The sequence below is a fragment of the Macrobrachium rosenbergii genome, chromosome 31 (assembly GCF_040412425.1).
Source record: "Macrobrachium rosenbergii isolate ZJJX-2024 chromosome 31, ASM4041242v1, whole genome shotgun sequence".
NCBI classification, from domain to species: Eukaryota; Metazoa; Arthropoda; class Malacostraca; order Decapoda; family Palaemonidae; genus Macrobrachium; species Macrobrachium rosenbergii.
The window spans coordinates 8,036,966-8,048,128 of NC_089771.1; the positions used below are offsets into that span (position 1 = coordinate 8,036,966).

An 11,163-nucleotide genomic window follows, 5' to 3' on the forward strand; every position below is an offset into this window, starting at 1 on the left:
CAGGGCAAGGGCACTATTTTTTTGTCTTTGTCAGCCATCGTGAACTTTCATGGCTGCAAAGTACCCACTAAAGTGGAGATGACTCTTGGCCAATACTGCCACGTCCTCTACAGGTTAAGATGAGCGCCGACAAGAGGCAGTACCTGCCTAAAGCAGCTCTTTTACCAGTTAAGGTACAGCAAGCATTGTCCCAATGCTAGCAACCTCTCTGGTTCAAAGTCATTATCATAAAGTTTTGGGTTAGAACATGTACATGATTCTCACCTCCTCACAGTGTGGAATCAGCTATGTAATTGCTTGGTAAGTCACTTATATAAAAATGACATTTTTTTATAAAATAAAGTTTTATATGTACTTACCAAGCAATTACATAATCTGAGCCCACCCTCCTCCCCGCAGTGGACTTTTGGGCATCAAACGAATTGAAGCTCTTTGCTGAGTTGTACCTATCAGTCCTGAAAGTGGGCGGGACCCTGTCACCTACACTAGCAACGGCAGCACCACCGCAAAAATTTGAATTCTTAAGACTGCTGTGTGGAAAGCTAGTAGCTATGTAATTGCTTGGTAAGTATATATAAAACTTTATTTTATCATAAAAATGTCATTTTAATGCTCACAACCCAACATGGAATGTAATTGTACAAACTCAAATAAGCAGGCAGTAAAATAGAATTTTTCATAGATTCAAAGGACATGTTTTGTATAAATGTTGACGAAATCAGCACATATTTTTAAAAAACACAGATCATTTTCCTAAGGAGACTTAACTCTTATGTATAGGTGACAGATGAGACTGGAATACATATAGGTGACTGATTAGATTGGAATACAATTGATGAATTGCTTACCCTTGATCCTTCACAGTATTAATTTCATTATTAAAAAATAATCATGCCAAGCATGTCCCTCAGTATAACATTTATAAAGCAGATTGGAAGCGATATGATTTGCACACTAGAAATGTCCCACCGTTTGAATATTTAAAAGACCATAATGAAACTATTGAATTTCTTGTTAATTTCATTAAAAATGCTTCTGATAAACTAATACCAAAATCAAAACCTCATCCAACAAAACACAAAGTTCCATGGTGATCTGAAAAACTAACAGTATTAATAAAAAATAAAACACTCAATAGGGAGACAATTAGATAATTTCAGTAAGAAAGTTCAATAAAATAAATGAATAAAATTAGAAGGAACTTTACAAAAAATAACTATGTTATTACTAGAAATTGATACATTAAAACCTCTATACAGCAAAATATCTGCAGATTTAAAAAAGAAGTAATTCAGGGAAGAATCATTTCTTGGAGGAAATATGTATCAGATCTCTCTAATAATACTCCTCAAGACCGTTTTCTTGCTTGCCCTAGGCGTTGGTGAAAAGAGTTGGCGAACTTCATAGACTCTCCTTTGATGTTAAGCACTCGAGGGGATGGGGATCTGTCATGCTCAAGTTTTTCCCCGAATTCTTAGCAAAGACTCAGAATCTGTCGGTCCCTGACACCAGATTTGAGTCCTTTTGAATCCCCTTCCCTAGGGGACTTTGTTGGTAGTGATCAGGACAAGATGCTACTGTGTCCAGTTAGGTTGCTGCGGTACTATCTTAAGGGGATCGGCCGGTTTCCGACTTTTTTAACGACAGGTTGTTGATATATAGGGGGTTTGTTAAAGGATATTGTGTGGAACTTCTGGGGAAAAAATTTTTGTTCAATGACCTTAGGTTTTGTGGACGCTAGAGCATTTTTCGGCCAAAAATGGCCATTTTCAAAATGCATCTCCTCCTTTGCTTTTTGGTTTTAAGGGATGAGATTTGAACCACGTATAAAACACATATGGACCTTTTCGATGTAAAGCCGGGGATTTTGATTTTTCAATTATTTTTGAGATATGAATTTTTATTTTTTTATGAAATTTTCCCGGAAAAATTACAGAAAAAAATTGCCAAAAATCAGAAACTCAAAATATTAAAAATCCCGGCTTTTTTTAATTTACCATGTTTCCTCATATTACATATGAAATTTCATTTAGATTGGTCAATACTAAGGGAGGAGATACATTTTGAAGGTGAAAACTTATGTTTTGAGAAACGGGCCTTCAAAGTTTTAGTTACATAAAAAAAAAGTAAAAGGGACTTCAAAGACTGTGTTACAATTAATTCTATGGTTTTAATTTTTATTTTTGGGTATTAATTAATGCAAAATGATTATAAATAAGAATATTAATTGATTATTTATGTGCCTAAGACACATTCTTATAAATTTTAGGTTCCTGGTCCCCCCCTGTCTGATCTTGCTGCAAGGTATTACTCTAGGGTATCATAGTTGCCTACACTTTTTTATTAGTGTCTCGAATCCATCCCTTGCCAAATGGATCCTGGGAATTACTTTTCATTCACAATTAGGGATTCGTGATTCAAGTAATTCATCAAGTCTTGCTTCACTTATTATGATCATTTTATTTTCAGGATCGTTTATAATATCAGGCTCCGAGCTACTGCTTTCTTTTCTAAAATATCTTTGCCCTTTGGTAGTGACGAACAAATAAAGAGGCGTTTAGGGGTATATGTGGTTGGTCTCTGGTCAGCAGAGATCGCTGCCTGCGCCTTTGATGGGCGACAGCTCTCTCTCTCCGTCGCTCCATTCCCTCTCTATGGCACTAATTTCTTGAACTCTTTCTTCTACTTCTCGCCTGGACTTTTCCACTTGGCTTTTCCGCATTCTAGAAGCATGAAGTGAACTCTTGGACCTTTTAGGCACGGTGAAAAACAAAACACCGCTGAAAATACAGAGTTCAGTCAAGGCTAGCGAGCATGAAAACGTGTCCTTCTAGCTTGGAAGTTTATAGGCAACTCGGCCACAGTCGGCGCCATGGTATGACGTGTGCGTTGTCATGGCTAGAATAACTAAAAAAGGTGCCGAGTAGGATATTATTGACATTATACATTTCATTTCAAAGGAAGTTTCCAAATATATATCGCAAAAACTATACCTGACTAAATCATTTATGCTACTGGTGTTTTATGGGTATATAGTTATTGTTACATTTTAGGCCATAACTAGAGAAATACGGCAAATTTTAGCATAATATTTCGTGGACACATTCTTGAAACCTATACGAAGCCATAGAATTTTTTTCAGCAAATCGAATTTTTTAAAGATTATTGGGTTTTTTTAGGCGGCCGATCCCCTTAAGAGGATTCAACAGCTCAGGCCTGAGCATTAGTACTGGCTTGACCCAGAAAGAGATGTCCAAGAACACAATTTCTTTCTAGCTTTGTGAGATGATTAAGTGGCCGTACTCTATGTCTGACGAGGTGGACGGGAGTATGATCTGGACGAGAGCTCACAAGGTTAGGGACATTGAACAGTCCCTCGCATTCAGAAAGAACCTGTCAGTTCCACAGGTACTAAGGGTGGGAGTGTGGTCTCGACAAACCACATTTATGTCCTTCTACCTTCGGGATGTTGCCCATAGGTTCTTGGACACGTTTTTCTTGGGTCCTGTGGTGGCTGCTCAACAAGTTATGTAGCCCACCCGGCTCACTTAGAAATCTAGATTGTAGACAGGGTATTCAGTTATCTAAACTCACCTGCATATCATGCCAGTCCAGCCTGTGACAGCTCACCAACCATCCCAGTGCAGCGGAAGGGATGCTACCTGCCCCTCTAGGCCTCTCCCGTAGGGGCGGTGTATGGTTGGCAAGCTGTCACATGCTGGACTGGCATGCTGTGCAGGTGAGTTTCGATAACTGAGGACCCTGTCTATAATCTAGAACACAGTAGATTAATAGATGCAAGTCCTACCCCTCTCTCTGGCAAGGGGAGAGAGGGGCTGACAATGAAACAAACCTGTTGGTTTTATTAGCCTTTTATTGTCTCCGACACCACGGGTTCATCCAAGCTCTTTTTGAATCAGTGGCACAAACTCTAATTCAAAAGACCCAGAAATCTGACAGTTGAACATCCCATATGCTCAGCAGATCAGAGGCATGGGATTCTTCCTCTGCTCTTCGAGACCAGGATGAGAGACCCAGGTGAGCAGAACTACCAGTCATTTCAGAGATTTACTCAGACTCCACCCACCAAGAGTAAGTCTCCAAATGTAAAGACTGAAGGTTTGTATTCGTTTAGGAACAAACTACAAATTTTCAAAGTAATTTGTAGTTTTCCTAACATACAAACATGAACGTCTTTACATCTATGGCCCACCTCAACCACCCCTCATTCTGATACCTGGGCCGAAAGGCGAAGTGAGTGCATACCAACTGGGTGGGCAGGACTCTCACCCTTACCATTGCTAGCCAACTACCTTGTTTAAAAGTTAAATGGCCATTCGTAGCCCGCAAGTAAAATCCATGTGTAAAGGCCTTCAGGTCTGTATTTTAGGAAAAATACAAATTGCTTTGAAAATTTGTAGTTTTCCTTAGAGACATATGTTTTAGAGTTAAAACAAGCTCTCTTATTATGATACATGAAATTTTTTTCAATATCTGGTTCTGTGTTTGTTATGGACAGTGCTGTTCAGAGCACATTTTTATTTTTATTTTTTATTTTATTTATTTTATTTCAGATTATTGCAAACAGAGGAAAATTTCATGAGGTCCTGGATGTAATGCAATGGGAGTTTGAGAAGATTTTTACTGCATTTTTGTAATTTACATCATATTGCCAATGTAATAGATCAGATGTTGAAAATATTTGACAGTAAATTATTGTAATGTATGATACAATAGTTTTCATTAAGGACTGAATATTTAGTTTGCCTTTACATATTGTTAATTTAGAAATAATTTGTGATGCTAAGAAATTTAGTTGGTCTTGTGAAACATTTTGGTTTTTAACTAATGTAGTTGTTTTATGTCTGCCAGATTAATTCCTTGGTGGTGTGAGGAGTGTTGTTTGATGTGCAGTATCATTGAAAGCAGGCTGAAAATGAGCTAGGGTTATTTTAAGCTTGTAAAAGACCTGGGTGCAACCTACCATTCTGTGAGATGTAGATTTTGTGATAACATAAATGGAAATTGTTTACTTCCGTGCTTCTTCTCATTCCAGCAATTTCACTATCTGGAGGTCTTGGCAATAATTGGTTCATTTGGAGAGCTTTGCTTGGGTGAAACAGAATATTCATTGACTTAAAACTGACTTTTTTCGAAGCTGTATATTCAACATCCTTTGAGAATGGAAGCTGAAAACCCAGTTTTGCCTTTAATCAAACAAGAAAATGACAATTCGGAGGATGAACATACCGAAATCACAGTTGATGGATCTTTATTTGTAGATTCTTCAATAGAAGTCAAAGGGGAGCCAGAATATATTGAATGTGAAGTTGATGTAAAATATACATGCGAGGCCATAAAGAGTGCAGAAGACCATCCAGATTTTGACGTGGAAAGCGGAAAGATCAGTATTGCAGAAGAAATTAGAACAGAAGTATTTTCAAAAAGAAGCAACACAGCAGGGAAACGACTAACTTGTGCTGAATGCCAAAGGACATTTTCACAGATATGTAGCCTGAAATACCACATGAGAACTCATACAGGAGAGAAACCATATACTTGCTCTGTATGTCAAAGAAGTTTTTCTGATCAAAGTCATCTCAAAACACACATGAGAACTCATACAGGAGAGAAACCATATACTTGCCCTACATGTCAAAGTAGTTTTTCTGATCACAGTAATCTCAAAACACACATGAAAACTCATACAGGAGAGAAGCCATATACTTGCTCTGCATGTCAAAGAAGTTTTTCTCGTCAAAGCCATCTCAAAACACACATGAGAACTCACACAGGAGAGAAACCGTTCATTTGCTCTGTATGTCATAAAAGTTTTTCTGAAACAAGTGCTCTCACAAGACACATGAGAACTCATACAGGAGAGAAACCGTTCACTTGCTCTATATGTGAAAGAAGTTTTTCTGATCAAAGTCATCTCAAAAAACATGTGAGAACTCATACAGGAGAGAAACCACATGCTTGCTTTGTGTGTCAAAGAAGTTTTTCTCGTCAATTTGATCTCAAAACACACATGAGAACTCATACAGGAGAGAAACCATACACTTGCTCAGTATGTCCAAGAAGTTTTTCTCAATCAAGTCATTACAGAAATCACATGAGAACTCATACATGATAGAAACCACACACTTGCTCTGTATGTCAAAGAAGCTTTCCTGGTTCAATTCATCTTAAAAAACTAAAACATACGAGAATTCATATCAAACAGAAACTGTACACTTGATCTTTTTCCAAGTAGTTTTTCTAATTCTGAATTTTCAAAGTACACATTGGAAATCATTATAGAGAGAGGACATTCTCCAGTCATAATGTCAAAAATGTTAGACAGTTTCAAACACTTTGAGATTATTCATAAAAATTCGTAATAATTAGAGGGCAATTAAATGTACTGAATGCCAAAAAGCTTTTTAGTATTCCTCTGCTCTCAAAAACCTCATGAGAACCCCTGTTGGAGAGAAGCCATTTACATGTCATGAATGCCAAAGGAGATATTTTGGATCAAGGTGTCTCAAAAGGTGTGTGAAAACTCATACTAAAAAGAAATCATATACTGTAAATGTACTTGGTTCCCAAGAAGTTGTTATCATTAGGTCTATCTTAGAATGAGAGTGTTAATCCAGAAGAAAGATGTCATTCTTTCAGTGTTAAAACAGTTTTTCTCTTGTAGATTCATAGCATATGTGAGAACTCATGGTGGATAGATATTGTTCTTTTACAATGCATTTTATATTTTTGTCTTCTAACCTCCAAAACATGGTCATTGGTTCTAAATGCCAAAATAGTATTTTCAAGTGTCAAAATGCACAAGCAAAGTCAGCCATCAGAGATGATGTTCAGTTGCACTGACAGATTTGTTAATTTTTTGCACCCCAAAGTAAGTTGCACTGGATGTTGAGATAATTACTGTGAACTTATTTGCAAAATCTATAAAAAACAACAACAGCAGTCTAAGGGACTATAACTATAAAAATGAAACCATATTTATATTTTTAGGATCCTGTTAATTTTTACAGAGAAATTATTCTGATTCTGTGTAATAGACTGCTGTTGAGAGCATTTTTTACTGATGATATTTTATGTTTTTCAAGAGTATTCCAAATTAAAAAAAATTACATCAGATTCTCACTTGGATTGAGTATTGTACATAGAACATCCTGTGAAAATGGAAGTTGGTAAATCATTATCATTGCCATTAATCAAAGAAGGGCAGGAGAATTTGGAGGAGTATCTTACTGAAACACAAATGATTGCTCTTTATTTGCAGACGTCAAGGCAGAGCCAGAATATTTTGACTATAATGAATTTGATGTGAAATTGTTGTATAACCTTTATATAAAGATAAAATAAATTATTTTTAGTTTTGTTTTTTTAACTGTACTCATTGAACACTGTTCAGTACTAGGTTAAGAAATTTTCTGCTGTCTAGAGTACTTCACTTTTCTTATTCCCGTGTACTTTTATATGGTTTCCAAATTAGGAATGAGTTTTGTCATTGGGTGACATGAATTTTCCTTCCTTTTGTTATCCGGCATTATGCATATGCATTTGAATATGTAGTTGTAAACTTGAATATTTCCATGAAATGTCATGCATAGCAGAAATAAAAAGATTGATTTTTTCATTAAACGTCAGTGAAAATTAAGTGCAGTTTTATTTGATTACTTTTTGATATGTTCTATGTTTTAATATTCTACAAAGAATGTGATACAGCATTAGTAAATTCTAATGCTTTGTATTGACCCACTGGACACAGTGGACTGACTAAATTACTTTAGTATTATTGTATTCTGTTTTAAGCTAACCTGTCAGAAGTATTGAGATAGGACTTGCTTTGTAAATGACTAAAGTAATGTATGTATTCTGTTTAAGCTGCTCATTAGATACATAACACATGGATGAAGTGTTTGCATGGATCACCATTCCAGTAAAACTTATGTAAAATATATCCTTTTTTTACAGAGCTGCTTGGGAGGCTTTGAAACAGTAACGCAAATAAGTGCAGCTGTAAAACAAATATGAATAGTGATAATAATAATGATAAAAGTGATTACTTTGCAAAAAGGTGTAATTTACGCTAGTTGGAACATTGACATTGTTCCTACACAATATACTAACCATTGGTCTTTACAATAGGTATTACCTTCAGCACAGCTGGAGACCAGCCACTTGACTTTAAACAAGGTAGTGGAGTACAAAGTTAACTACTGACTAAGGGTGGGAGCCCCGGCCACAAGTCAATATACACTGCACTTTACTTTTGGCTGCGTGGAGAGAGAGAGAGAGAGAGAGACGGGGTGCTCTTCATCTCATGAAAATTATTCAAAAACAATTAATTGAAAACAATTATTCGAAAACAATTACTCGAAAAATAGCTATTCGAACAGAAAATTGTTCGAAAGAAAATTACTCTAATAGGCAATTGTTCGAAGTGAAAGTTATTCGAATTGTTGTTTGAAATGATAACAAACGTTATCGGAAAATTACTCTAATAGGCAATTGTTCAAATTGATATTTTGAATTGTTGTTTGAAGTGATAATAAACGTTGTCAAAGGCATCCAGCCAGTACCGAGAACTTCATTTCCTCAGAATACTGCAGCCTTCAAAGATGGCCGAATACATTTTAAGTGAAAAAGGCAAGCCTATGCTTAAAATTGATGGTATTTTATTCATGAAAGACAAACAAGTTGATACCAAGATATATTGGAAGTGCAATAAGTTCGCATCATATTGCAAAAGCTGTGCAATTACTAATGATGGTGAAGTGATTAAAGTTCCTTGTGAACATAATCATTCTGGCAATGCCATTAACACCTAAGTGCGTAGTTTTATGAACAGAGTGAAAAATGATGCTAAAGAAACCCCCCGTGATTCTCCTCAATATGTCATTTCCACTGCTGCCTCGCAATTAAGTGAAAGTGCCACGCGAGCTTTACCTGCAGAAAGCTCTATAAAAAGAACTATTCACAATGTAAGACAAAAGGAGAGAGCAGGCTTATGTAATCTCATTCATAGAAGGGAATTGTTTTAACTCATGAGCAGAGTAAAACTAATAAAAGGGAGCAATTTTTGCTGTATGATTCAGGTCCTTACAACGATAGAATACTTATTTATTCAACCCAGAATAATTTGAGTATACTTGTGAACAGGGAACATTTACAAGTGGATGGGACATTTAAAACTGTACCTCAGCTATTTGAACAATTATATACAGCACAAGCTGTGAAGAATAACTTTACCATTCCTGTAGTCTCTGCCTTACTTCCAGATAAAAGGCAGAAACTTATAGAAGATTGTTTGCTCAAATTAAGTCTATGGTTCCAAAATTTACAAGTTCCAACCGTAACGTCAGACTTCGAACTTGCAACTATAACAGCCTCTCATTATGGTTGCCTTTTCCACTTAGGGCAGTGCTTGTATCGAAAGTTTTGTGATTGTGGTCCAAAGGTGAGATGTAATACAGATTCTGAATTTGCTTTAAGAATTCGAATGATGTTAGCGCTAGCCTTTGTCCCTGTAGACAAAGTTACTGAATCATTTGAAGCATTATTAGATTCAAATATATATCCTTCAACAGTAAATCCTGTTTTAGATTATTTTGAAGATGCATGGATTGGTTGTCTTTCAAGATGTCGTCGACGTAGTCCCATGTTTGAAATAAGTATGTGATCTTGTTTTGAGAGAGTCGATACTGATTTGCCTAGGACTAACAACGCACTTGAAGGATTGCACAGAGGTTTTTTACAGCAAGTGTCATCGCATCATCCAACAATATGGAAGTTCCTAGATGCTCTAAAAAGAGAGCAGGATTTGTAAGACATTCATATTGCAAAACTATAAAGAGTTCCAAGAAATACCGTGACTTAAATGAAAGGCTAAAAAAATTAGTGGCAGCCTTTGACGATTATTCAGCAGTAGAGTATTTGCACGCTGTAGCACATAACTTGCATTTATAAGTAAATTTTGTTTTATCATGAATATATTTTAATAGATACTTTTTATTTCAAATAATTTTCTTTTGTATGTTTGCTTTTTCATACTTTTTACACTTTTGTTTGAATAAAGAACTTTGCATTTCGAATGAATATGTTATTTTTACACGTCGTTTGAATAAAGAATTTTGCATTTCGAATAATTATCATTTCTTATGATTGTCCTTTTGAATAAATTTCATTCTAACAATTTTCCATTAGAATAAATGTTTTTCAAATATCTGTTTTCAAATAATTGTTTTCAAATAGTTATTTTTGAACAATGTGCACATAACCATGCTCTTCCTTTTGTGCTGCTGTTCGACTGATTTGTTTGTTTGTGTTATGTTTTCGTGATATATATTAGTGTATTGCTCTTCGCTTATGTCTGGAGAATAACGTTCTTTTGTGATATAATGCAAATCCAACCCCTTATTTTTACCCTGTGTGTTGCATGTTCCGTATTCTGATATAATTGTTCATTATGATATAATGCAACCCTACAACTTTATTAACCATGACAGTGGTAAAACTTGTTTGATGTTTTTTTGCTTATATTTGAACATAATGCTATATGATATAATGCAGTTCTATCCCCCTACTTTACACTTGTTTATTGCTTATTCAGTTTCTGATATAAATGTTAATTCTGTCATAACACAACACTATACTGTACAGTAACTGGTTTTTACGTTACTAAGGCAACGAGCTGAAAGTGGTTTCTCACCTACTCGTACGACTTTACGACACTACTTATTTTTCGGAGAGTTTTTTTTCCTTCACAGGGCAAATGTATTCTGAAAATTGTTACTTGACATTTGTAATGTTTTAGATTTTTCAGATATTTTAGAGCTCAAGGGACTTGGGAAATATGGGTTCTCTTGCTAACACTACCTGTGGTATTGCGCTGTACTTTATGTTATTTCTCCATAAGTTATATAATTATGGGAAAATGATCTCAGGAAATGAAGAGGCTGATAGAGCAGCCAAAGAAGCAACCCATGTGACAAGATCAAATGTGATATCCCTGTTACTGATTGTGTTACGCACATAAAGGTGGGAATCATAAGTAAATGGCAATACATTGGACCCCTGCCTATACATGGTTCCGGATTCGTGGCTTCACCTATTCATGGATTTCTCAGGGGAACATATACAATATACACGAACAGGCTG

At 35.8% G+C, this 11,163-nt stretch overlaps 1 protein-coding gene across 1 annotated transcript in view; it reads left to right on the forward strand.

Annotated features, from left to right (window-relative positions):
- LOC136855352 (oocyte zinc finger protein XlCOF6-like) overlaps positions 1-7,660 on the forward strand; it is a 128,663-nt gene extending 121,003 nt beyond the window's left edge. Inside the window, exon 3 of the mRNA XM_067132273.1 lies at positions 4,575-7,660. Within this exon, the coding sequence (XP_066988374.1) occupies positions 5,183-6,133 (951 nt within the window). The 5' untranslated portion in view covers positions 4,575-5,182 and the 3' untranslated portion in view covers positions 6,134-7,660. The remainder of the gene's footprint in view (positions 1-4,574) is intronic.
- Positions 7,661-11,163: the final 3,503 nt, after the last annotated feature.